Raw genomic sequence first — 27,116 nt, 5'->3', positions numbered from 1 at the left:
CAAAGATGAAGATGTGTTTTGTGGTGAGTTACCAATATTTAAATTTGACAAATATCGTGGTTATGGTTTAGCCATTATTTTAAAAAATAATGTATATTTTACCAACAATAATAATATTAGGTTAATTTTAAATTACGAAACAATCTACCATATTAAATATTTTCTCAAAATTCACGAACGATAGTCAACATTGTCCAAATTTCTTACTTAAAATGAAAATACATTAATTTATTAAGTGTCATCCTTATTTCTATAAAATTACTTATGATAATATCTGATATATTATATAATTTACCTTTAATTGTACAATGAATATAATAAACAGGTTTGAGAACTCTACCAAGGACTTTCTTGTCTTGTATAATAAAATTAGATTCAAGCATAGCCTCGGGGTAGAAATAACCCGTTGAGGATAAAATGCACACATCACGGACAGGTATACGCCTACCTGTATGTAAGGGGGGAGGGGACAGAAGGAGTTCAAACATTTCGGTGTTTCTGCGCATTACGGATTCTAACCAAGCTAAGATGAAGATCGTTTTGTGTTTTGTGGTGAGTTTCCAATATTTCAATTTGACAAATATCGTGGTTACGGTTTAGCATTATTTTAAAAAATAATACATATTTTACCAACAATAATCATAAACTCAGGTTATAATAATATTAGGTTAATTTTAAAGTACGAAACAAACTACCATAGTTAATATTTTCTCCAAATTCACTAACCATAGTCAACGTTCTACTTTCTTACTTAAAATGAAAATTTATTAATTTAAATAAATTTTTACAGATTTTGGTAGTCGTTGTGAACGCTCAGCGTCGACCCGCCCCCAGTAAGTACGAACATAAGTTCATAATTTCGCTCCATAAGTGTGTCAATTAGTCAAAATAATTCGTGATTGCTGTTTTATGAGTGACGTAGCATTAACGTTTTACCCAAAAAGATAAGTGATAAATCTAAGCGACTTAAAGGGAATAGAATAATATTCAGCTAGGATAATAGCCAAGGCTCCACCTAGGGCCCATTGTCTTTAATTCGGTGGCCGGGCTACAATGCGTAGGTGGGTGGTGGCAAACACTTCATTCCACGCGAGCCAACAGCTTCCTACACTCACTATTACCGTTAACCTCTACAAACATTTATGAAAAAATAATTTATTTCAAACAATTTCGAAATATTTTTTCAATGTTTGTACGATTTTAAATTTTGGTTCATTTTCACCCATTTTGTTCAAATTGATCAAAAGTTGATCAATTTTGATTTTTTTCTGTCAATTTTTATCTATTTTTGGCATTTTAAAATTTTTTAAAATGAATCGGTCAGAATCCCATGTTATTTTCAATGGGAATATTTAAATTTTTTGTTGTCAAAAACATTTTTCGTTGCCATGGCAAAACGGTTGCCCATTGAATAAATTCCCTTTAGGATTTTTCACGTTACACGAAGCTCTACCAATCCCCCGAGTTTGAACAAAATCGGTGGGTTACACTTCGGGATGTCTCCTTGTTAGTATGTGAAATCCTTGAACGTAACTTTTAATTTGTGGCGCATATTTTGAATAGAGGATTCGGCCGCCCAGACTGAATGCCAAAGGAAAAGGTCGCAAGCCCAAGACAAATTGATCGTGGGTGGTCTGATACCCGAATGCGAGCCCAACGGAGATTACGCCGCCAAGCAATGCCACCCAGGAAACCGTTTCTGCCAGTGTTGGCGCAAAGACGGCACCCCCATCACGCAGCCGTCCAACAAGATCAAAAACTGCTCTTGCATTCGACACAAGAACGAAGCCCAAAAGGACAACAAACCACCTGGTAATCATTATAGTCCAGAATAGACTCGAGCGTAAACTCTATTTATGTCTTGTTCAACTTGTTAAAAAGTTCCACGCGCGTCGTGATATATTAGCGCGAGCTATCTAAAATAAAAAAAAAATGCGCGAGCCTTTTAAGCTACAATATCAAGGAGCGCGTGGAATCTTTTAACAAGTTCAACAAGACCTAAACAATTTATGCTAGCACCTATATTAATTCCAGTTCCTAAGATCTATGGGACAGCGGAAATTTTAAACCCCACAATCGTCAACCTTGTCCTCGGCGACTCCTCGCGTTACTTGTAGCGAAAGTTCGTCTGCTTTCGATTTTCCGTGATGCCCTTTCAGATAGACGAACGACATCTATGTTTATGTTTTATTATAGTACTTTCTATAAAGTAACATTGGCTTTCTTGTTTTGTTGTTGCTGCTGAGTCACGGGTGACGTATCGATGACGTTTTACTACGAAAAGCCCTGGACATAAGAGTAAATTCGACGAGGCACCCTGTTTTTAAGCATAAACTGAACTGAACTTCTACGTATTTCGTGACGAATGAGCTACGTAAAAACAAGTTTAGCAAGCGTAGCTTATTTTATAGAAAGGCCTATTAATATAGAGACTAACTTTACGCGAATTTCAAACCAGAGGCTAATGCGAGGGGCAGATCACTTTGTTACAGGGTGTTCTAATAATCATGATTAATTTCTTAATATTTATACAGCCAAACCTACAGATTTAATTTTAATCTAATCTAGAGTTGTTAATTTTCCGGAAAATTTTCCGAATTGCGGAAAATAATTGCGGAATATTTTCCGCAATCGGAAAAATAAAAAATTTAAACATAAATTACTTTTCAAGGGTTTTTAATGTTTTTATCTTTTTATCGATATAAAATGTCTAATATCAGTAAACATACTACAAAACATTAATAGTGTTACATTGTTAATCAGTTTAAACTAGTCTAGAGGTTTAGTTTTACTTTTAGATTCGAAAAAATGAGGCGAAAATGCCGCTTTATTTAAATTTGCAAACAATATAGACTAATCATGGAATGAAAACTTTTTAATTTTTTCGGAAAAATACGGAAACTTTTCCGTTAAAAAGGCCTCGGTCATTTTCCGGAAAATTTTCTGACTTAAATATTCTAAAATAATCATGATTTAATCTAGTGTTGTAAGTCGGAAAAGTTTCTGTGGAAAATGACCGAGGCCTTTTTTTCCGGAAAAGTTTCCGTATTTTTACGAAAATAATAAAAAAAGTTTTCATTCCATGATTAGTCTAATATATTGTTTTTCTCGGCGCCACGAGCTCATGTTTTTTTATCACGCGTGATTCGCACGCGGGGCTGCAAAACAAAGCCAAAGCCCCTCGCGACTCCAGAACGTGCTCTCCGATATTAGGCTTAAATTTTTTTATCAAAAAGTAGTCATGCAAAAAGATAAGTCGCGAGTCCAAGTCACAGCTTGAAGAGAGTATCAGTACCGAAAAAAGGTTCGGTTAGAAAATTAGCATTAAAGCAATAGGAAGTGTTATTATGTTACTTATGATTACAGTCATATCTAACAAACTGAAATGACTTTCTAGTGCTTGGAGCGTACGAGCCTCAATGCAAGGACGATGGATCTTACGAAGCCACGCAGTGCCACGGCTCTACCGGTAAAATTCATTTACAAATTACAATACTAGATACGGATGTATATTGAATCTAACTGTATTTGCCAGGCATGTGCTGGTGCGTGGATAAGGACGGCGGCAAACTGACTCAACCCGCCCGAGGAAATGTCAAATGTGACACCAAGGCCGCCTAAAAAAATAGCCAGTCGATTTCTTTTGTATTTTTTATTGTTTTTAGCGATTAAAATGATCGTGTAGGATTCTTAGTAATAAAGTCATAAAACTCAATAGATAATGTGTCGAAATATCGGTGAGAACAAATAGGAAGACACGATATTTAAGTCTATTCAAAAGAGAAATCCATTGTTTAAGAGGCATTGTACAATATTATTTGTTCAACCTGTTAATCTTGTTATATATCCGGCTTATTTAGTTTTCTATTGGCGTCCGCTTTGCTCCATTTAGCGTTTTTAGCGTCAACCTCTCTAAATTAAAAACTGGAAAGAAGCTGTTTTTTTCGACGTTGTCGTTAGCCGTGGTAGTAGGTTGTTTCTTTTCGCCTGTTCACTGACTTAAAGTGTACTCTTTTTACCCTAAAACGTTTTATTCGCCTGTTCCGGGGATGAGAATTACTCCACCCCACAATCTATTCAATTGCTCCAGAGTATTAGAGCTACTCTTTTTACTCCTTCTGAAATGAGTAAATCGTATTTTGTCGTCTGCTAGCCAGAATTTATCCGCTGAAAAGGCCACAGGCAACCATTTTGGAAAAACGATTTTACGCCGACTCAAACTATTCACCACCACAGAATCGGAGTAAAATGACGTCATAGCCTTACTCTTACCCTACTCCGAAATCCCGGTACAAACGAAAAGAAACCACCTAGTGTTGGTGGCGAATACCTGTTGAAATTGAAAAATCCTAGAAAATAGGGAGATTTCAGAGCATGTTGAAATCATGAACGCGTCCTTTTCTCGTGTCCCAAATAAAAATAATCCTTTTACAAAAGCAAAGAGGGTTCGGGTAAAGTTTGTATTGCCACAATGGGCAAAGTGAGAGTGGAAAAAGCCCCGAATCTCTGCACGCTCGAAGATAAAGGAACGAGAAGCGGAACAATATCCTGTCTAACAGCGGGTATTTGAAGGAAATTGGCTTCACCCCTCCCTTCATACCGAGGCGGGTAGCCGCTTAGAAAAAAATTGTACACCAGATTTCAAAATATTTCCGATATTTCTTAAATATTTCCGATATTTCTTAAATATTTCCGATATTTCTTAAATATTTCCGATATTTCTTAAATATTTCCGATATTTCTTAAATATTTCCGATATTTCTTAAATATTTCCGATATTTCTTAAATATTTCCGATATTTCTTAAATATTTCCGATATTTCTTAAATATTTCCGATATTTCTTAAATATTTCCGATGTTTCTTAAATATTTCCGATATTTCTTAAATATTTCCGATTTTTCTTAAATATTTCCGATATTTCTTAAATATTTCCGATTTTTCTTAAATATTTCCGATATAGTCTTAGTCAATAATTCAAAATAACGGTCAATTTAATTTAAATTTTTCGACACCAGGTCTAATAGAAGCTAGAGGTGATTGGCGTTAGTTACTTTAAAGGGAATATAATCTGCAAAGCAATCTTTATGGCAGACCCTTTCAATTTTTCAAATTACCCTGTGCAGTGGCGCCAAACATTTCTAAAGCCAAAGGGCAAAAGCTGCAAACGTTGGTGTACCACACCAAATACCTGAATTTATATTCCCTCTAAAAACAAGCCGTAACGCCTGTAATTTTCTATTTAGAATAATTAAACTAAAGATATAGAATTGAAATTTAATTCATTTATTAATTTTATTTACAATTTAGGGGTGGAGCACCCCTGATAAAACTATTGTGTTCGGCACCATCTTGTTTTATCTTGTTTCGAAACGCGACTGATGAGAAAACAGTTGAAAATTAATTACAAGACGATATTTTTACCTCTCCGAGGGGACAAAGTCCCCTAGGAGGGGTTATACAACGACCGTGTCTGTCTGTGGGTGGGTCTGTGGGTGTGTCTGTCTGTCAGGACTGCGAACGCGTTCGCATTTTCGGTGCAAAGTGTAATCACTGCGTACGCAGTTTCTCAAAGGGTTGGCAAAACCACCGTGTGACGGTGAGCGTTAACGGATGCATTTGCGGTTTGGTTTGGATGGTGTTTTTTCGCTCACCGTCGTGACGGTTTGGTGTATTACGTTTTTGTAATGTTTGTGCGTAGGTTGTGAGTGTTGAATTTGTTGTGTTTGTGTTCTGATGGATGTGCATGTTGAGTCTGTTGTGTTTATATGGGCGTTTTCTCTCCAACGTCTTCTTAATGACTTTGGGACGGACCGAGTGCTGAGTGTAATGCTACCTCTCAACGTCCAATGGCAGGGTTTCCACCAGTTGTACACGGTATTCGTCTTAGTATCAATTTGCGATCGCATCGGGCGGGATTTGAACCCGAGACCTCCTGATTGACAGGCGGACGTTCTACCACAGAACCACCGACACTTGTTATGCCTTATTGAAAATTAGACCTTCAGCTTTATCGGAAGCGTATTTAATAGAGTACGAAATTTTGGTTTAATTGAAATAGAATTGAAATTGAAATTATTGCATCGAAGAAATTCTAATTTAGCGTTTCTCTATTGATTAAAAACAAATGCGCCACCCAGGTTTCGAACCCAGACCATTCGGCTTGGCAGTCGAGCGCTCTACCACAGAACCACCGATAGCTGCTTAGATTCACTGAAATTAAGACAGGCATCGTAAGCATAATAGGTAATAAAGTCTTTTTTTATTAATGAATTTATGAAGGCCTAATCTGGTATTTTTTAAAGGTTAAATCTTGTTTTAGCGCAGTCAGCCGAGATTAGAGGGTTAAAGGGTAGACCCTGTGGGTGGTCCACTTTCTTAACGACCTATATATAGTTCTGTTAATTCAAAGGAGATAATTTAACGTTAATTGCTTTAAAAGCTGGCGGTTAGTCAAGTGGCTCTCTGTGCTTTGTTGATGGTAAGGTTTTTGCTTCTTGTAAATACATTTGGTGTGGATATTTGGATATCTACGATTTCTAACGCAGTCAATGATTTCTTGGGTGTGCGAGTCATTATATGATATTGGAAATTGGACGGCATTGGTCTTTTTCATGTGGTATGCGTCACAACGTCAACAGGAAGTGAACGAGTCGTCCACTACCAGATATCTACGGTATCTTCATCAAGGGCGAGTGTTGAAATAAAATGAGCGTTAAAGATGCGGCAAGTATTTCGTAAGCGAGTAATTCCAAAAAGCCTCTGTAGATATTTCATTAAAATTTGCTTCGTATTATATTTAACTGATAAACTTGTTCTGTAAAAGGGTTTAATTCAATTGTGCATTGTTATAGTACGTCTAACTTACTGTTGTAACTACTTAACTTATGATATTCTGAAAAAATTAAAATTGGTCGTTTCGTCTCAATTATTTTAATTATAATTAAAATTTTATACCGGGCGGGATAGAAATGGGTTAATATTTTTAACAAATAACTCTAAATTGCGGAGATATATCTTTAAGGGTTATCTCGAGAAATTAATACCACTAGGGACAATTCTTCCGAGGAGAGGTATATTTTGGCTTGCCAACTTGTTTACTTTATTTTCAATTTCTCTAACGTTGAAAGCCATGACCCTATTTTCCGGGAATTTTTCTAACGTCTTTAAGAAGACGTAATCGTTACGCAAGTAGAGAAGTGTACAAACATCACTTCGTACATAAATAACATGTTTTCTATCTCGAAGAAGCCCGGATGAGCTATAAAAAACTTCTAATTTAGTCGGCTTTTTATTGAAACACGATACACAGACAGGCGAAGGATTTCTGTATCTACTATTTCACTTCAGATAAATTTAAAATGTCTTAGCGCCTTGAGTAATGTAATGCCAGACGTTTATAAGATTAAGTACCCATGTAACCCAAAATGATACTAGTAATACCAGACATTTATAAGATATCTATTAAGAGAGTAGTACCCATATAACCCAAAATGATACTAGTAATGCCAGACGTATATAAGATTAAGTACCCATATAACCCAAAATGATACTAGTAATGCCAGACGTTTATAAGATTAAGTACCCATATAACCCAAAATGATACTAGTGATGCCAGACGTTTATAAGATTAAGTACCCATATAACCCAAAATGATACTAGTAATACCAGACATTTATAATATATCTATTAAGAGAGTAGTACCCATATAACCCAAAATGATACTAGTAATGCCAGACGTATATAAGATTAAGTACCCATATAACCCAAAATGATACTAGTAATGCCAGACGTTTATAAGATTAAGTACCCATATAACCCAAAATGATACTAGTGATGCCAGACGTTTATAAGATTAAGTACCCATATAACCCAAAATGATACTAGTGATGCCAGACGTTTATAAGATTAAGTACCCATATAACCCAAAATGATACTAGTAATGCCAGACGTTTATAAGATATCTATTAAGAGAGAAGTACCCATATAAGCCAAAATGATACTATTGGTAACATAATAAACATAAATATGACACTTCCTTTTCTCCCAAAGCTAGTTATTGTCTTCTGTAATAGTTTTGAAAAATCAATATATGCCTATTTTTCTTTGGAAAAATGTTATAGCAGAATAGAAAGATGGATACTTCTCTCCAAACAGAAATTTTATATTCTTCTGCCTGTGTTTTCATTTTAGAAAGTTGCGCTTTGTAATGAGCTAGTTTGAATAACCGCGCCGCCATCTATCGGTTTTTAAAATAACTATTATCATTGTACTTTTCATACAGCCTAAGCTAAAGTCATAGGTAACCTAGGACACGCTGGTTTATGACGTCCAAGTACCATCCTCGTCCGCTATTTGGTCTAACTGCGCATGCGTTGGATAGAATTGAAACTGGCTTATTATAATGGCCTATTTAAAGTATATTTAAAACAACTTTTATAGCCGCATTTGTCTTTGCCCACAAGTTTTATTATGCATTTTCAAGAGAAAACTTGTTAACGTTTAGTAACTTTTTCTGAATCAGAATAGTGCTGTATTGAGTAGTGTCATGGACCAAGAAACTAAGGGGACTCACTGTTCAGCCTTAAAAAGCACGCGTTATTACTGGGAATAGGAAAATCACGGTTCATTTGAGTTATTTCCGACGTAATTTCGTAAAGAAGCTGGAGCGTTCACGTTCAATTTTGACAAAATGGCGCCGTTGTTGTCGGTTAAACGATTAGGCTTAGTACGTCTTAGACCTTTTATTTTTGAAATTGGTTCTTAAAAAGTTTAAGTAATGGTAACTATATAATACTAATTTACGAGACACGATACTTCATGACATGTTTAAAAATATTTTTAATTATATATAAAATCACTTATGTGTACATATAATTTGTTCGTGGCAAGCTTTCGAGCCGGAGCTCCTTTTCAAGCCGAGTTTTAAGCTTGCCACGAACAAATTATATGTAAGTGATTTTATATATAATTAAAAATATTTTTAATTATATATAAAATCACTTATGTGTACATATAATTTGTTCGTGGCAAGCTTTCGAGCCGGAGCTCCTTTTCAAGCCGAGTTTTAAGCTTGCCACGAACAAATTATATGTAAGTGATTTTATATATAATTAAAAATATTTTTAATTATATATAAAATCACTTATGTGTACATATAATTTGTTCGTGGCAAGCTTTCGAGCCGGAGCTCCTTTTCAAGCCGAGTTTTAAGCTTGCCACGAACAAATTATATGTAAGTGATTTTATATATAATTAAAAATATTTTTAATTATATATAAAATCACTTATGTGTACATATAATTTGTTCGTGGCAAGCTTTCGAGCCGGAGCTCCTTTTCAAGCCGAGTTTTAAGCTTGCCACGAACAAATTATATGTAAGTGATTTTATATATAATTAAAAATATTTTTAATTATATATAAAATCACTTATGTGTACATATAATTTGTTCGTGGCAAGCTTTCGAGCCGGAGCTCCTTTTCAAGCCGAGTTTTAAGCTTGCCACGAACAAATTATATGTAAGTGATTTTATATATAATTAAAAATATTTTTAAACATGTCATGAAGTATCGTGTCTCGTAAATTAGTATTATATAGTTAAAAACTTACACCATGACTCAAAAAGAATTTAAGATAAAGAATTAAGTAATGGTAATTAACCATTGTGTTAAGGAAAAATAACCAGTAAGCCGCATTTGGCTGAGGTTTTTTAATCAAATTCACTGGAGTCCATTTAATTTCGGCTGATGTACCTCGGTAAGCCCGAATATATATTCTTTGGTAAGCCTTCCGATTTAGGCCACGCCTACCGTGTCAAAATATCGCGAAGAGTGTGTCCCCTTAGATTCTTTGTCCATGGTAGAGTAAACTCAAATAAATATTCTCTAACCAGAGGCGAATAAGAGTTAGTACGTTTCTAAACATCTTTTATTTAATCAACCGCAAAATAAGGAATTTAAAAAATAATAGTTTGTGACGGGTTGGAACTGTAATAAATAATATAAAAACAGAACCTATACGTATTGAAAACGATGTGACTTCAAATGCATTTTTTTAAATAAATTAAAATGCGTTTTTTAAATCATTTAAAATGCGTTTTTTAAATAATTTAAAATGCGTTTTTTAAATAATTTAAAATGCGTTTTTTAAATAATTTAAAATGCGTTTTTTAAATAATTTAAAATGCGTTTTTTAAATAATTTAAAATGCGTTTTTTAAATAATTTAAAATGCGTTTTTTAAATAATTTAAAATGCGTTTTGAACAGCTATTTCGTTGTACAACCTATTTTATGCCATTCTTATTTAAAAATAGATTTAATTTTTTAATATATCGTTTTGAGTTGGTTTATCCATTAAAACAATAATTAGAGGGTAATAAAAAAAAATGCTCTGAACAAATACACGTCATAGTTTTATTTTTTTTAAATATATATTTTATGGAAAACCAAATGCCATGAAAACTGATCCAAAACTGGCATAAATGGGAACTTACATTGTGTTTCTTCTCAAAGGGTCACCAAATCATTTGAAAAATTCGGCCCAAATTTCAGCCCCTTACTTACCTCGTGATAGCAGATACCAATAACATTTTGGTATTTTTGAAGCCCTATTTACAAAATTCAAACGATTCTGTGACCCCTTAATGTGGCATCACGTTGAGTTCGCGTGTGCTCTCACCACTGGTTAAAGAGGTTGTACCCCGAGTTCTTCGGTTTCCCATTTCAATAAAAACTTGTTGAGGTTAAAGGTAATATCATAAGCCTATCATAAGTTCCACATAAATAAAGGTCTAGTATAGGGGCCCATGTTTACGGCATTGTCCATGCGAGAAGAATACGACGATAGGGCAGTACATCTAAAATATTCTACGATCGGGTTGATAAATGCCACACAAAACGCGTCTAAATCTCAAATTTGAAAAATAAATACCTTCAAAACTAAACTCTTATTTCTAATAGCCAGTTTTACGTTCTGATGAATCATTTTGCAAAGATAAGTGTTAATTTTAAGTTTGAAAGTGAAACAATTGTGAATAAGCCTTGGCTACGGTGATAAGGGCTCGCGGAGGAAATTTACCCCGCGTGGTTCTAAGTTTAAAAACGTTCGCGCACGGCTTGTGCACATTCATAATGCATTTCGCGAAATTTATTTCAGAAATGCATAGTTGGGGGAATATTTTACTGAGAGCTAGTAACGGAGGGACGTCATCACCAGAAGAAAATCTCCCCCTAGCGAGGCGCTGTCAAAGGCTACGTGTGACGCGTTAGCAATCGGACGCAAAACGACGACGAAGCTCGTACTGCAGTCTGTCTTGTGAATAGCTCGCAGTAAAACTTTTGCATGTGAAGAATATTATACATTTATGGTGATACTTATTTCGTAGGATATATATACTTTTGATAATGCGTAAATCCTTCTTATAATAACATAAAAACTACGATTCGTAAGTTCATCTTGTCTGCCCTACGTTTCAGAAACGCATTATCTCCAAAAATGACATTTCGAGATAATTTTTTTTTTTCATTTCTTATGAAAAATAACAATACAACAGTATTTAGGTAACTGAAAACTAGTTGTTAGGGGTTTCTTTTAGTCCGCAATATAAATATGACAACAACTCTCGCCAAAATTAAGTAAATATCTCAGAATAATTTGACATAATGCGTTTTGTACGTTTATTTTTGGCTAAAACTCTTGGCAGAAACGCATTATGTGGTAAAATAATAATGAGTAACGGCCATTTTGACTGTTACCATGGGAATGCAGCTGGAGAAATTAGAGTAGACGAAATTATACGTAATGAAGACTTATTGGTTAATAATTTCCGATTGTCATTACATGCGTTTCTGCAGAGTATTTTCGAAACTTTTCGATTTTAACGCGTTTTTCATTTTTACATCTCAAAAACTAGACCAGATAGAAAAAAAGGACTTCAAATTTAGAATCAGCGATCTAAAATTAGTATGAGGAGCATTCAAACTCAAAAAGTCAAAAAATGGTCGATAATGCGTCTCTGAAACTTAGGGCAGATTGTGCATCTCAATATTTACTTTTCGGCAGAACACCCGTGTTAAACGGTAGAAAAGCTTTACAGGGTAAATAGATGAAAACTATAGCGGCTTTATTTTGCGACGGACCATAGCGTTTCACGTTCTGTAACACGATATCGTGAGCTTTATAATTTATGGAAAAACCCTCGAGATTTACTACAGTTACCGAGAGATTAACGGTCTAAATCTTATAAACAAGGGACGCAAAAGTCTTGAAATCGGATATCCGTAGATGTTGACTGATTTCGTCAAATGATTGAACGGGAGGAAGTATCAAAGCAAAAGCTTACTTGGATATAGTTGAAAAAGGGCCGCTACTTTTCTAGGAAAACCGAAGTGATTAAACTTATTACAAAACACGTAAAACGGATTGCATATAAATTGAAACAGTCGTTCCATTTTCAAATCAGACACGAATCGTCAGCCCAATACTTAACACTCAGTGACTAGCGTGATACTCGAAATGAGAGGCTTAATTTTGATCGTGGTAATTATTAATTCATTATCGACTGAATCATTAACGTAAAGTTTTATTTCTAATTGGTATGTTCAATTTCAGTTTTTCGGTTTAGTGGCAGTTGTTTTGGCGCAGAGACACAGGTCGTGTAAGTATATCGTCTTTTTATTAAACTTTTACTTGTTGGGTGACTTTATTGGCAAAGAAGTGACTTATTATTATTATTTTAAGAAGTGACTAGCAACGGTAACCACTTTCAGTGTCTATTTTGTGGTGTTTGAAATTTGCTAAGTCTAGTTTTCGCATTGCTTTTGTTAATTTCGGTTAGGCTAAATTAAAAGGCAAATAAAAGTCGCGTGGGAAATTTGCTCAATCTGCACATGAAGAAAGAGGGGAAATGTGGCGGGATCTAGTTCAAAGAAAGTCCACCTGTGGTGCTACCGTACTAGCTACAGTGCAGTTTGAGCCCGTTTTTGCCACGTAGTCTTCCCAGTGTTATATTTAGCTTAAAACATTGGGAGGCGATTTTGGACCGATGAAAAATGGGAATCATCGCTGCGATTTGTCACACGTCTGGGCACATGGTAACGGGAAAGTATTCGGAGGACAAAACTTTGATCCATTATTTTTACCCAATTCATTCCCCCTGCGCTCAACTTCTAGTTATGAAAAATGGCGATAGAGGGCGACACGTTTCCCATAACTGATCCCCAAGATTGTAAATCTTATTTGCAACGCCCCTTTATCAGCGAAAGTGGGGATTTGGGTACATTTGTTCGAATTTCATTCGTCCGAACGGTGGTACAAATGTCCGAATGATCATTTGTCCGAATGCCGGAAAACAGGATCGTATGTCCGAAAACGTATTTCATTTGCCCGAAATATTTATCACAACTTTTTTTTGGTGATTTAGTCGTTCAATTTATGTTAACTTTACTGGCGAATTTCATTTGTTCGAATAATCGTTTGTTCGTTTTTTCGAACATTAGGAATTGGTTGTTTTTTTTTAAATTTTGTTAATATAAGAAAATAGTAACATTAACGTGAACCCTAACCTAACCTAACCTAAAATATCCACAACATTCAACGCAATTCCCACTTACTAACAAACAACGATATTTACAATGTAGTTTTTTATTTTTAATTCTTGCACTAAAGAAAATCCGGACAAAAAAAACAGCAATAAGAAATACTAATTTAGCGACAGAATTCGGACAAGTGATGCTACCGATTCGGACGAATGAAACAAACAAGTTGTCCAATTCGAACAATTGAAACATTTGTTATTTCGGCGGTTCGGACGAATGAAATTCGAACAAATGTATCTACCCCAAAGTGGGTTAGCTGCTAGTTCGCTTCGAAAAATCACTTCCATGGAGCGCGTCAAAATACTAAGAAGGAATTCTTCTCTTGAGAAGAGTTCTTTGTGAGTATTTTTCTCCCCGTTAGAACTCGCTAAAAAGCGTCAAATGTAAAAAGATTCCTATAAGGATGGCGGCTTACGAGAATGGCACGAACGATGTAAACTAAGCCTTTGACCAAAAATATAACTTTTTACACGATTTCACGACAATATATGAAGAAAGGAAACATTTTATTTATAATTTAAAAAGAAATATTTGATCGAAAATTCATTTTCGTCCACAAAAATATCATACTGTTTATTTTCTTCAACATCAAGTAAAATGAGTAGAATATTACCTGCTATTTTCATATATAATTTCCTCCCCTTTTGACCAAGTGAGTCAAGACACGGCCAACTTTGACACTCGCACAATTATAGCGGCAAACGCATTCGCCTAAATTCCATGAACATGGATTTTCCCGCTATAAACTATCGGCGTTCAGCGCCACGCTCGTTTTTATATTGGCTTCAACGCAAAAACTATTCAAAAAATAATTTTCGGCTAGGGGCGCTCGACGCCGAGATATATTTTTGTTCGTAGGTTAACATAGAAACTTCAACCATGGATTAATCCATGCTTCAACGAATGGGCTGGCCGCTATTGCGCGAGTTGGCCGCGTGGTCAAGGGAACTCCTGAGAAGGACCGTCAAAATTTTGAGAAGTGAAAATTATCACTATCAAGGGAAGAATTCTTAGAATTTTAACGCACCCCAGCCGACGATGGTGACCAAGCACCTTGCGTGACCTTTTAATCTAACCGCATCCATCCGTTCTCGACAGCCCAGAGGACGAGATTGTCGGAATGTCAGCGAATGAGAGAACGCACGCAGCAGCGACTGGTCGTCGGAGGCTTGATCCCCGAATGCGAGGCCAACGGGGACTTCGCTCCGTTGCAATGCCACCCCGAGAGCACCGTCCGAGGTAAGCGATTCTGCCAGTGCTGGAGAAAGGACGGCACCCCCATCACCCAACCCTCCACCAAGATCAAGAACTGCGCTTGTCTCAAGAGCAAGGACGAGTCTGCAGCCACCCAAAAGAAAAGACGTACGTTGGGTCTGCCCATTGCGATTTGGCGGGCAATATTTAAGCCCGAATAACGTATCATTATGTACCTAGGTGTCTTGGGAGCCTTCGAACCTACTTGCGCCGAAGATGGAGGATTTCACCCCAGACAATGTCACTCTTCCACTGGTACGTTGCTTTTCTCAATTGGCCGTTTTTAACATTTCTCAGAGTTATTTCGCCCTTTGGAGCAAATAATATAAAGCCCCAGGAATGGAAGGATTGATATTGGCCACGTGTTTTGGCTGCGTTAGAAACTTCCGGCAAAGAAAAATCAGAGTAACCGGAAACGGTTACCTCAACCCGGTCTCTCTTTAAAAACGAGAGGCGCAAACGTTCCATTAGACGTAGCTACACCTTCCATTCCTGAATTTCCTGGGGCTTTATATTCTTTGTTTGGAGTATGACGGGACGAGGTTTCGACAGACTAAAATTGAACCAGGGAGGCTCAGAAAGAAATATAGCATCTGGAAAACCTGCAAACCTAGTTGCTTGGTTAAATCATGGACAGTAAATTAAGAGGACAGGTTTTCGATACCCTTCCACAGTGCATTTTATTTCTCCCCGCGTATCAATCAGCTCGAGAGACTCCGAGGGAGTCTTGCAAGGTCGTTTGTACCACGTGATCTTAAAATTTCAAAATGGCAATCTAACGCGGTTGATATTGTTACGTAATTTTTTGCGCTTTATATTTTAGTAATTTTTAATTTTGGTTTCTTAATTCAATAAAAGCTATCAACTGATATTTAGTATATCATATTTAATCTATAAAAACGTGAAAAAATACCAGAAATACATGAACCGAAATTATCAGCGTCCTATTCCTCTAACACGGGAGGCAAGTTCCCCATTTTCCCCCCACCTTAGTGGCCACGCGTCATCTTCCCCTCCTCGAAAAGAGAACCTCCCCACCTCCGTGCGAAGGTTTGAATACGCTACCTGGCGACGGCCGAGCGAAACTTTCTCGAAAAACAAATAAATAAAATATGTTGCTGGGGAAAAATTACAAGTGCATCATGTGTCGCTCAAACAAATATCATCGTAATCAGTTGTTATTAATTAATAAAGCCCAGTTAACGACTAATAAAAAGTAGACTAACTTGACTACGTTAAGAATTATAAACAATAAATATTTGTATTAATTTGTTAAAATAATTGTACTTGTTTTATTTGAAATATAAAACTGAATAGCAAATGGTCTGGTAAGAATAGTTTAAAAGGTTTTAATTTATCTACTCTTAGCTGCAGCTACCGCGTTCCACAGTTCCACTGACCTCTATCAAAAACCAAACACGGCTAAGCCTAGGTCTGCAGACCACGTTTCTCAAGATTTTCTTCGATGAAATAATTTCTCTTAGCCTCACTAGATGGCGGTCTAGTTACCCGTGGTGCATTCGAAATTTTCCCTGTAGTCGCGGGAGGCGGAAAATTAACAAGGCCTCAATTTTTAACCCTCCCCTGTCGCACGGGGAAATTGCCGCCCGAGAAAAATTTGTTCGCTGATAATTTCGGTTCATGTATTTCTGAAAATACCTTTTGGCGTAAAAATGTACTTCGTGTTTATCTTTTATCTTTTTTCGAACAGTATCGTCCACTCTGAGCGATACTTGTTTTTTTCAAATAACCTTGGCCGACTCCCTTCGTGTGATTGGTTTACATTGGCTAAAAACCAGGCTTTTTACTGATCCTCTAAAATCTACTATCCTTGGTTAAATATGTAGATATGAGCGCTTTTATAAACAGTATATTTAATTTGAACCGAGTTACGGCAAAACTATCATCTCGAATCATCTCGGAAATCATAATGAACTGTAATTTTTAAATTTTCTCTTTTTTCTTAATTTTTATGGGAATTCTTTTTAAAACAAACCATTTTATAGAATGAAATAACGATAGTTCATTGATTTTGTAAATAATTCAATTATAATATCCCTACATTTTGAAATATAATATCTTCACGTAAGCTACCTTAGCTACAATTAAAAAGAAAATAGTCTTTACGTCTTTTAAAAACACCAAATTAAAAAGGACTGAACATAAGTTTGTAGCTAGAAATTTAAAGAAGGGTTTATTAATAATTTAAATGTCGAGATTGAAATATGATTTTTTGTTATTTTTATTTCAAGGACTTTGCTGGTGCGTCGATTCCAATGGCCGAAACACTACCTCGCCCAGCAGACCCCCGGTTAACTGTTAGAAAAACTTTTCTATGGTTATGGAGTAACTACCAGATCCCAGCCTTTTACTGTATTAGTGTCTATGGGAAGATAACACGGGCTGATACCACTCTAAACCATTTGTCTATCCACGCTTGTATTTTAACCATTTTCACAGAAATAAAAACTTTTTTTTATAAACATCATGTTTTTTAGTCTCCTTAAAGTGTGGGTTTCACGAAATTTTTGCTATGGATAATTAATGACTCATTAGAAAGAGCAAACATTTTACAGCAAGTACAACAAAATTCATCAAAATCGGTTAAGCGGTCTTTGAATTATTATGGTCAAGAAGTCAAAATGGTGGAAATCGAGTTTTTCGACTTTTAAAATTATTTCCGGCAGAAAATGCGAAGCGTATCAACAATACATTTCTTTACATCTAGGATTAAAAGCAGGTTGTTTTAACACCCAGGAAAAAATCCTAGTAGAAAAATTATATGAAACCGAAGGTTCCTCGCGCATAAAAACGTCGCGTCGCGTAAACAAATTATTTTTTATTTCGATAATAAGAATAATATTATGATTAAAAATCTCTGGTTTGAAAACTTCTACAAGTAAACAGAACCCCTCCAATTCAGTTCCTTCAACTTTGAGGAATAAAGCTACAGCTTCGATTTGCTCGTGCTACAGAGGAGAAAAATTCGCGCAAGATTTCTGGATTTTGGGGAGCGAAAAAGGTCAGTTTCGGACCCAAAATTAGTACACTTAGGATTGGAAATTGGTTTCGACAATGACATTTTTGGAAAGAAAACTTCCAGGGCTTCAAAACAAACCCTATTTCGTTCTATTTTATTACTATCGAAATTTCGTGCAACCAACACTTTAATACTACCAGACAATTTTTTTTCCCGAAAACAATTAGAATCTAAAACAGACATGACAATTCTCACGATAATATAGAATGGATTACGTCTCTTAATGTGTCAGTAAGATAATCCTGTACTGATTAGTCATTTAGTGAGTAGATTGAAGTATTCGATTAAAATTAAAAGTAACTATATTCATCTTCGTTCTTCTTAACCACACTGCCAGACTAAGATATTAAATTTAAATTGATGGGGTAGTCGGAATTATTTCAAGCCCCTGGCGTGGATGTCTGGTTGTCAGCCAGACAATTTTAAATTTGTCAGTCTATATCGGAGGAGTTTTATCTCGATAAAGTGCCGGTTCCCATCATCCGAGTTACCGACAGTGATAATATTGTAATGCCTGGGATAATTCACACCTGAATTTTAATATAAAGGCGACTCGAATGGAATCCAAACGTTCATTCCGATCTCCGTTTAAGCTCGCATAGGAACTAACTTTACTCTAATTACCCAAACAAAAGATGAAGGTTGCCATTTGCATCGTCGTAAGTAAATCTTAATTAATTGTATGAGAGCCTGTCTATGTAATAAATAATACATCCACGCCAAATTCATTAGTAATAACAGCTTCATGTATTCAACTATATTAAGCTTCTATGTGCGAGTGGTAGCACCAGTGTTATTCAAGTTTTAGGAGGTTTGACTACGAAGCAATAGCGCTAATAGAAATGCGTGTCAGACTTTTTTCCCTGGGGTAAAACAATGGGATTTTAGATTGATTTATCAACAGTGCCCTTTATTGCAGATGAATACAATTTTAAATTATGGATATTTTTACTCAATTTATTTAGCACAGTTAATAAATAGGATACCTAGATGGCGCTCCTGTGCAATAACCCTAAAAGAGGGATAATTTCTGGAAAGCAAGTCTGACTAATGCGCGCATCATCCAAAAGCTTTCGTATTCTAACATCCCAAAGTTGAATAACCCTGGTACTATCATAACTGTTTAAATTACATTTGGGAAGTGACATAGAAATAGAATTGACGGCAAACCCAAAAAGACAAACGAGAAAAATAGGCAATATTAAAACTTAACCCAACCCTTGGTACTGCTCCCTTGCAGCGGTGTAGATATAGGGATTTCCGGGACCCCTATGTGTGTACTTTTGATTGTACTAAATTTCTACCCCCCCCCCCCCTTCTCAACTTTTACGTAGTTTGAATCACGTACTGGTTAGATAGGGAACTGGCACACTTATACGCAATTAACTTATGACATAAAAAGTATAAAAACCAAAAGTCTGACGCTCTCGATTATTGAGGCAATCGCGATCGGTTTTTGATTCAAGTCCGCTATCGACGGAAACCAGACGTAAACGGAAGATATTTTCTTCAAAATTTCCGTTTCCTTGGGGGTACTTCCTGAGAGATAATAGGCGCGAAATAAGTTTAATATTGGAATGTCCTGGTAAAACAGCAGAGATTACAAGCGGCGGCAATTTATTTGTTGAAGGCTCTCTGCGTCGTGGCCGTCTACGGTCAAACCGAATGCGAGAGTAAGCGGCAGAAAGCTCTCGAGCGTCCACTCTTGGGTCAGTTGGTTCCTCAATGTGACGACAACGGAGATTTCTCCGCCCTTCAATGCCACCACGACCGCTTCTGCCAGTGCTGGGACCGCGAAGGATCTCCCCTGACCAGGCCATCCAACCAGATCAAGCACTGCGATTGCGTCCGAGAAAGGGAAGAGGTTCTCGCCCGCGTCCACCAGGGTGGAAAAATCAGTACGTTTTTTTAAGCGGAGTCTCTCCGAAAGGGTGCGCTAAGCTGAAATATGTTTATTATATATTCTAGTCGTCGGAGCTTTCATCCCAACTTGCCGAGATGACGGATTTTACGCCAGCCGTCAATGTCACGGATCAACCGGATGTATGTTCACTAAGGATGACTAATATTGAAATGATAGTGAATAATATGAATAATTATCATTTATCCTTTTCTAGTGTGTTGGTGTGCCGATAAACTTGGCCAAAAACTCAGCGAACCAAGCCGTACCGCCCTAAACTGTTAAATTGTCTAAAATAAATGTAAAACCGTTTGTGCAATAAAGTGCGATCTAGTCAAAAATTTTATATTTAATTTTACTTCTTCATACCAAAAGCAATATGACCTCTTGACCTCCAACCACGAAATATTTGTAATTCATAACAAGTTTGAATATATTTTTAAACCGCGTCATACTGCAATCACATACAACATAATCACTCAATATGGTACATATGCTGCAATTGATAAAAAACATTTCATATTTTTAAAATTAAATCGTGGCACAAAGTTTAACGAAATCCATTCTGAAATTCCGATTGTAAAAACACCTACGCCCTTTTCCGAAATTAAAAATTAGAGAAGCCCCTATGACCCAAAGCAAATTCAGGGTGAAAAAATCGCCGTCTTAAAAAATTCGAACTGACCGTAGTTCATGATAGCAAAGATAATTTAAACTCGTACCCTAGATTCGAAATCACTCTCTCGCGCGTTGCCGATAGCGTTTACCCACTTCCCGCCGGAACTCAGAAAAAATTCGCTCCATGGTTTGCGCCTTACCGCAACTACGGCCAACTTCGATCACGTGCTATATAGCGCGGCAGCGCGTGATCGAAGTTGGCCGTGCCACAACCGATGGAGCCAGATTTTTCTTTGGTCACGTGCCGGAAAAGGGTAAACGCTTCAGAACAAAACCGTCAATGGGAAAGCTCTCAGTATTCGAATCTAGGGTACGAGTTTAAATTATCTTTGATGATAGCAACTGATACCACCAATGAAATTTTGACATTTTTCAAATCCTATATCCGAAATTCAAATGATTCTGACCATAATTTAACATAACAAGCTCCGACTTGGACTTGCACTCGAACTGAGCAGCGTGGTATCGTCCTTGGTAGTATTATATTTTGCCTCACGCATACAAGGTGGCTCTGTGCTGAGAACTAACTCTAGATTGCGCAATAGCTCTGAAAATCAGTTATAATTTTCCTAATAGACATACTTTTTGTTATTAAGTTACTTTTGATATGACTTCTTTGGACATGGGCAAAAAGTAAGGAGTCGAATTGTGAACAATTTTAATAGTGCTTACAAAAATGGAAGAAGGTCCCGGTAATTTATAGCATTATGACGAGAGCGCGCCAGCAGGAGAAGGCGTGGCTTTGACGGCATAATGTGCGATAAAGAACGATTGCCGATTCGTTTTTGTTATGAGCGCGAGTTTTAACAGAACAGCTCCTTACCTTTTCTCCATGTGGTTAAACAAAAATAAAACACTGCTAAGCATTATCGCCATCTACTGGGGATTGTTCGCAAAAAATAAAAGTATTCGACGCAAACTTTGTAATTATTTCTAAACAAAAAACCACTTAGTTTTAAGAAGGGGGATTTTGAAAAATATTGATTTCAATATTCGACAGAGTAGTTTGAATAGTACGTAATGCATCATAAGAAACTGATATCTTCGCAAATATTTGTGATAGAAGACTGTGGTATTCATCATAGAATTAGATCAAAAACCATGCCATTTGTGTTTAGTTGATTTTGCTATCAAGTAACGAATTGGGCTTTGCTACTGCCTTCCTACGAGTTTACACTTGAAAAGGTGAAATAAGCGTCATTTTTATACCTAAAGGTTTTTGGGACATATATTTTATTTTTGAGATATTCTAATATACATGTACAAAAGCCTTATTTTGTGACTGCAATTTTTGGAATGGCACTTTTAGTACCTAGTACCAACCATAATATTTAATGCCATTGTTTTAAGCCAGAGTTTAAGGTTTTTTTCTAATTTGGTAGCAATTTTCATTTAAAAAATAGAAAATAAATAAACTGGGATAACATTTTTTAGATTAAAAAACTAAATGTTAAAAATATGAATTGTCTTTATTCTATTAACTTATTTTTAATTCTTAATAACATTTTATAGGCATCTTCTTAAAAAGACCCAAAATAACAATCAGAAAGCTTTGAACAGCAAAAATTAAAAATTCAGAAAAGGTGAATGAAAGAAAAGTTCCCAATGTTGAAGTGGCTAAATTTAAAAAACAACAAAACTTTCTTTTGTTGCGGAGGAAAAAAAACCTTGCTTAATTGGCAGTAATAATAACTCAAAATACAAAATGCAAATATAAATACCACTTGTATTGTAACAATTAATAATGTACATTGAAAATAAGTAAAATTTTCAAGTTCAGATTGAAACGAAAAAGTGCTACACGAACTTATTTTTTTTAAATATTTAACGTATTCCTAAACTATAGCTTAAAATAGAAATTTATGTACTTTTGGTAAAAAAAAAACAAAGTTCTATTTATTTTAACATATTGAAGAGACAAGGATAGTCGTAAATTAACAGTAAAGCAATATTTATGTGATATATCATTTTATAATCCTTAGCACTAAAAAAAAAAGTGCCATTATATCCCGCGCAATTGTACAGTCTTAATATGGACTTGGCCAAAAATCTCGATGCAAGTTACGAAGTTTCAGTGCACTAAAACACTTTTGTTTCCATGTTTTCCTTTTTCAAAATGTTTGACAGTGGCATTTTACTCGCAAACATAAAAACCAAAGTAAACAAAGAATATTGATAAGCGATATTTTAAGTTATAGCTTTTGTATAAATTTGATATTTCGTGGAGGTTTTCTTTTTACGTATTATAACTTGGTCGGCAGCAAATATAATTTGTTTTCTTTCACTCTGGTAAATATCGTGGCACTTTTTCCAAATATAATCAAAAACGTTTTCATTCGATTGTTTAAAAAATTGTTTAAGGTGTTGATGGAAAAAAAGCCCCAAAAGCTTTTTTATGTATAACGGTTGATTTTTTTTCATAAGAATTTTCTCAGAAGCATTGCCTACAAGAAGCCCCCCCCCATATTTCCCACATGTCAAAAAAAATAAGAAAAAAAAACAATTGGCTGTTCTCAGCAACAACTTCTATTGTTACGACTTTCTTGTACAGAAATGCGATTTTTATCTGGTGGCTCAATAGGTTCTTTTCCTGCCATTTGCTAAATATTCAGATAACCACAAATGTAATAACGATAATTAAACACGTTACCATAAGTTTAAAATTAAGTTTGACATAAGTGTGTCAGTTTAAATTGTACCAAGGGACATTTCTGGAAAGACCAGCCAATGTCATTAGGCCTAATTGTCATAGTGAGCACGGTCAGAGCATGATTATTGGTTTATAAGTTGTAAATTTTTCTTGCTAGAGGTGCTTATTTTTAAGTTATGACATCAATTCTATATCATTCCATACTTAGTTATTTTGATTAATTGACACACTTATGAAACATAATTATAGACTTACGATACTATTAAACTATTACTAAGTAAATAAAAATAGAAATACCTTATTCAAAATAGCGGTTGCTAATTCAGTGAAGGCTTTTTCAACATTGGTACTATCTTTAGCACTGGTTTCAAAGAACCGAATGTTATGTTTCTCCGCAATCTATGTAAAAGATTCAAATTGTAATTATCTTCAATTCAATCGCACTTTTCCAAACACTTACAGCTTCTCCCCTTTCTTTGCTAATGACTCGTTTGTTATCCATGTCACACTTATTTCCAATGATCATTTTTTCTACATCTTCATTGGCATGCTTTAAAGAGTAATTTCATATATTTGATAAATTTATTTTCAAAAGAGCATAAAAAATAATTAAGACTTCAAGACTTATCTCCTTTAGTAATAAGATTACATACTTCATCGATATTCCGTAGCCATTTTGCTATGTTATCAAAACTCCTCGCATTCGTTATGTCATAAACCAAAATGATGCCCATGGCACCTCTGTAGTAGGATGTGGTAATGGTATGGAACCTTTCTTGCCCTGCTGTATCCCTGCAAAAAAATTTTAACAAATTTAGAGATAAATTTTAAATATTAAAAATCCACAAAAAAGGCTTACCAGATTTGTAGTTTTATCTTTTTCCCCTTCAAGTCTATTGTTTTTATTTTGAAATCAATTCCTGTAATCAACATTTAATGCATTTGAGTTGAAGAACAATATTTTTACAGCAATGGCAATAATATTCAATAAGGATAACTCCCAAATATTGGTATTCAAAATATAGCCATATTTTGGGCTATTTTTCCCTGCTGTCTTTCAAATCTATAATTATCTCAAAGTTTCAGAAAAGGAATTTCTTAGAATGTGGATGATTATGATGTAGATAACCTCACCCAAATATTACTAAGGCCTAGACTATGACCACAGGCCTATGAAATCATCTTTCAAGGGTAACTGGGCAAGTGAATTGACAAAGGCTTAACAATGACCACTTATCAAAGTATATAGTAATATTTTAACACGTAATTATATCGAAAAACTCACCTATTGTGGATATAAAAGTAGTATTAAAGGCATCGTCAGAATACCTAAATAATATTGAAGTTTTACCAACACCGGAATCACCGATTAATAAAAGTTTAAAGAGGAGATCGTAGGTTTTCTTTGCCATAATTTCAACAATCTTCCTTCGAGATGGATATTTTTGCGTCTAGCGTTTTGTGTTGCAAACTGAAGAAATTGGTCGTATTTTCTGTTTTGTGATTGGCTAATAATACCCCTTTTTTACGCAATCGATAGACCTTTAGGTGGCGCTTTTACGTAGTTTCTGTTTCCCGGCAAAATATTTGAAAGTGCATTGATTTTCCGTGTTTAACATTTTTTGTGCCTTTTCTCACGCTTTTTTTAGATTATTTAACTTAACAATAATGGTTTCTTCTATATAAACGTTTTGGGCCTAAATACATATTATCTATTTTGTAAAACGATTGATCGGGTTAAAAATCGAGTTGAAACAAAAATAACACATTACGTAATTGTGTAGTTTTTATTGATTGGTAGAACGGTAGTAGTCGCCCTCTAGGAGTCCAAAGAAATATGTTGTTACCAGAAGTCCATATATATATATATATAGTAAGTAAACCAGTATACGTTTAATTGCAGCTACCCTGCAATGTTTCGTTTTTAATTATTGATGAAACTGAAATTTCAAAAGGAATTCGTGTGTAAATGATTTGATAAAATATGAATAGATGCAATATAGGTATGTTTTTCGGTTTTCTTTGAGGTAAAATAAAATTAATCCAATATTTACTTAGCCATAGGCCCAAGCCTTGTAAGAAAACTTGACAGAACACCAACTGAATACTTACCCGTTGAAACTATACTAAAAGAAGATGATGGAAATTTAAATGTGTCGTCAAAAAATGCCATGTAATTCTACATTTAAATAATATGCTTGCTAATTTACTAATATTAAAAATGTTTTACAGTCAAATAAAACCCAATATACGTAAGCCAATATCAGCAGAATCCGTTCATCAGCAACGGCTAAAACAAAATCTCAAGATGCGTCTGAAACGACAAAATGTAATTTTTAAATTGAAAGAAAATGAATGGCAAAGAAACCGGATGCGTCAGTTAAGGGCTGATCCAAAGTATAGAGAACGAGAAAAGACAAGACAGAGGGAAAGAATTCAAAGGAAAAGAATGAATCCACAGTTTCGTGAAATGGAGAAATTCTTGCAAAGCTCACGTAGGCGAAAGAAAAAATTAGAAAACTTTCATCGAGGGAAAGTGATTGGAAATCCGAGCGAGAACTTTCAAGCAATGAAACCTACAGGCTCTTTGTTAAACTGTATCTCTCGAGATGTAAACCTGTGGTTAGCTTCCCATTACACTCCAAAAGAGTTTGAAAATGAAATAAGAGATAATTTTTCATCCACGATGCCCGAAGTTAATACATGTACTGAACTTTATGAAGTTTCAGTACCTCATCAACAGTCAAAAATTTTACAATCTTTTTCGCCAGCTAAGTCTGATCCCAAGCTACAAAAAATACCAGAGAAATATGAATACGAACCAACATTTGCGAATAAAGACAACAGCAAAATACACATATACTTAAATACCAATTCTGAATGTTATCCTTCGAATACTGCGAGAACCGCCCATAAAGTTCTGTATCCAAATAGTTTGGTAGATATTAAAAGGAATGAAACACCGACCAGTTATCTTCCAAAGAAGTCAGAAACAAATGTTTCAACTATCACAAATAATCAACCATGCCCAATTTTTATTTGTGAGATTTGTGAAAAAAGCTACACTAATAAAGCCAATTTCACCAGGCATTTCAAAAATCATTTTGGGCAGTTCAAGTGCAACATTTGTGACAAAGTGTTTCACATGAAACAACACTTAAAAGAGCATAATAAAACTCATGGTGAAAAGAAATTTGTTTGTGACAAATGCGATTATAAAAGTTGTTTTAAATATGCTTTAAATAGGCACTTAATTACAAAGCACAAACTTTTAAAATTAAACTAAAAGCAGAAGTATATAATATATCTTAGGAGAGAAGTATCCATTCCACTATATTGCTTGAAAAAGCAAATATCCATAGGCAGTGTTTTTTTTTTATATATTTTTCATCATTAGGCGGAGTAATACAGGTGTTGAAGTGGATTTAATCTTTGTTTATATAGAAAAAAAATCACATTTTAGGTCCTGAGGATAAACTAGTTCACCTCTCTTTCTTGACAGAATGGTTGCCAGATTACATTCATTGTGAAAACTGTGTCCTTGCGGAAATGAAACCATAATAATAATTATTTTTATTTTTTTTCTTAAGTTTTTACTTTTTGAAAGTGTTTTAAATTCGCGTCCATTGAAAACTGCCTCATGTTTCATTTATATAGTTTAGATGGATACTTCTCTCTTTAAGATATAATTTGTTATCAACTTCAGCTAATAGTAGAAAACTAAATTTTAGATATAGGGTTTATAGTTTATCAGTTTTCTGACATAATATAAAATTATCTATGAGATGATTGTCTATATTAATTTAAATAAAATTTAATAAAAATATTATTGCAATTAATAATTTTTTTAATTTTTTGAAGGATTGGTAGCAAAATGTCTTTCTTTCTGCGTTTAAATCTCCCGCGAAACAGCCAACTTTAATTAGTTGGCCGTGCACATAGTTACGCTACGAAGAATGACTTTTTTAGCCAATCCGATTCATGATATCTTAAGAATTC

The 27,116-nt window shown here is 35.1% G+C and overlaps 5 protein-coding genes across 6 annotated transcripts; 4 read left to right on the top strand and 1 right to left on the bottom strand.

Annotated features, from left to right (window-relative positions):
- Positions 1–359: 359 nt before the first annotated feature.
- LOC149936507 (U20-hexatoxin-Hi1a-like) lies at positions 360–3,715 on the top strand. Its single transcript, XM_090181654.1, has 5 exons — positions 360–552; positions 791–833; positions 1,564–1,812; positions 3,398–3,469; positions 3,536–3,715. Exons 1-5 carry the CDS (start codon positions 418–420, stop codon positions 3,619–3,621), a joined length of 585 nt encoding a protein of 194 aa, XP_090037780.1. The 5' UTR covers positions 360–417; the 3' UTR covers positions 3,622–3,715.
- An 8,681-nt stretch (positions 3,716–12,396) lies between these two features.
- Positions 12,397–17,337, top strand: LOC149936506 (U20-hexatoxin-Hi1a-like). The gene is made up of 5 exons (XM_090153363.1): positions 12,397–12,537; positions 12,610–12,655; positions 14,694–14,957; positions 15,030–15,104; positions 17,102–17,337. Exons 1-5 carry the CDS (start codon positions 12,514–12,516, stop codon positions 17,170–17,172), a joined length of 480 nt encoding a protein of 159 aa, XP_090009489.1. The 5' UTR covers positions 12,397–12,513; the 3' UTR covers positions 17,173–17,337.
- A 1,098-nt stretch (positions 17,338–18,435) lies between these two features.
- LOC149936505 (U20-hexatoxin-Hi1a-like) lies at positions 18,436–20,130 on the top strand. Its single transcript, XM_090181139.1, has 4 exons — positions 18,436–18,548; positions 19,520–19,787; positions 19,858–19,932; positions 20,007–20,130. Exons 1-4 carry the CDS (start codon positions 18,525–18,527, stop codon positions 20,072–20,074), a joined length of 435 nt encoding a protein of 144 aa, XP_090037265.1. The 5' UTR covers positions 18,436–18,524; the 3' UTR covers positions 20,075–20,130.
- A 2,214-nt stretch (positions 20,131–22,344) lies between these two features.
- On the bottom strand, positions 22,345–24,598 carry Rab10 (RAS oncogene family member Rab10). Its single transcript, XM_090181350.1, has 6 exons — positions 24,403–24,598; positions 23,977–24,037; positions 23,771–23,909; positions 23,578–23,667; positions 23,415–23,516; positions 22,345–23,067 (listed from the first exon to the last, which is right to left on the bottom strand). The coding sequence occupies exons 1-6, from the start codon at positions 24,527–24,529 to the stop codon at positions 22,981–22,983; spliced, it is 606 nt and encodes a 201-aa protein (XP_090037476.1). The 5' UTR covers positions 24,530–24,598; the 3' UTR covers positions 22,345–22,980.
- Positions 24,599–25,003: 405 nt separating this feature from the next.
- On the top strand, positions 25,004–26,842 carry LOC149936503 (uncharacterized). 2 transcript variants are annotated; one of them, XM_090181609.1, is made up of 3 exons: positions 25,004–25,120; positions 25,176–25,290; positions 25,350–26,842. In XM_090181609.1, the coding sequence occupies exons 1-3, from the start codon at positions 25,102–25,104 to the stop codon at positions 26,401–26,403; spliced, it is 1,188 nt and encodes a 395-aa protein (XP_090037735.1). In that variant the 5' UTR covers positions 25,004–25,101; the 3' UTR covers positions 26,404–26,842. The 2 variants fall into 2 exon arrangements, with proteins under 2 accessions (XP_090037735.1, XP_090037736.1); XM_090181610.1 differs by having other exon boundaries at positions 25,009–25,120; positions 25,182–25,290.
- The last annotated feature ends 274 nt before the right edge of the window (positions 26,843–27,116 follow it).

This window comes from Leiobunum rupestre, chromosome 7 (assembly GCF_980474605.1).
Source record: "Leiobunum rupestre chromosome 7, qqLeiRupe1.1.hap1, whole genome shotgun sequence".
Taxonomy (NCBI): Eukaryota; Metazoa; Arthropoda; class Arachnida; order Opiliones; family Sclerosomatidae; genus Leiobunum; species Leiobunum rupestre.
Note: the sequence above shows the minus strand (reverse complement) of the source record. Positions and strands in the feature narration are given on the sequence as shown.

Bases quoted from the DNA above. Each gene is read 5' to 3' on its own strand.
- LOC149936507 (XM_090181654.1), top strand. From the start codon at position 418: ATGCACACATCACGGACAGGTATACGCCTACCTGTATGTAAGGGGGGA. The intron at 834-1,563 runs GTAAGTACGAAC...TATTTTGAATAG, and splicing joins TCAGCGTCGACCCGCCCCCA to AGGATTCGGCCGCCCAGACT. The intron at 1,813-3,397 runs GTAATCATTATA...ATGACTTTCTAG, and splicing joins AAAGGACAACAAACCACCTG to TGCTTGGAGCGTACGAGCCT.
- LOC149936506 (XM_090153363.1), top strand. From the start codon at position 12,514: ATGAGAGGCTTAATTTTGATCGTG. The intron at 12,656-14,693 runs GTAAGTATATCG...CGTTCTCGACAG, and splicing joins GGCGCAGAGACACAGGTCGT to CCCAGAGGACGAGATTGTCG. The intron at 15,105-17,101 runs GTACGTTGCTTT...TTTTATTTCAAG, and splicing joins ACAATGTCACTCTTCCACTG to GACTTTGCTGGTGCGTCGAT.
- LOC149936505 (XM_090181139.1), top strand. From the start codon at position 18,525: ATGAAGGTTGCCATTTGCATCGTC. The intron at 19,788-19,857 runs GTACGTTTTTTT...TATATATTCTAG, and splicing joins CCACCAGGGTGGAAAAATCA to TCGTCGGAGCTTTCATCCCA. The intron at 19,933-20,006 runs GTATGTTCACTA...ATCCTTTTCTAG, and splicing joins ATGTCACGGATCAACCGGAT to TGTGTTGGTGTGCCGATAAA.
- Rab10 (XM_090181350.1), bottom strand. From the start codon at position 24,529: ATGGCAAAGAAAACCTACGATCTCCTCTTTAAACTTTTATTAATCGGT. The intron at 24,038-24,402 runs GTGAGTTTTTCG...TGTTGATTACAG, and splicing joins TACTTTTATATCCACAATAG to GAATTGATTTCAAAATAAAA. The intron at 23,910-23,976 runs GTAAGCCTTTTT...ATTTTTTTGCAG, and splicing joins AAGATAAAACTACAAATCTG to GGATACAGCAGGGCAAGAAA.
- LOC149936503 (XM_090181609.1), top strand. The intron at 25,291-25,349 runs GTAATTCTACAT...AATGTTTTACAG, and splicing joins GTGTCGTCAAAAAATGCCAT to TCAAATAAAACCCAATATAC.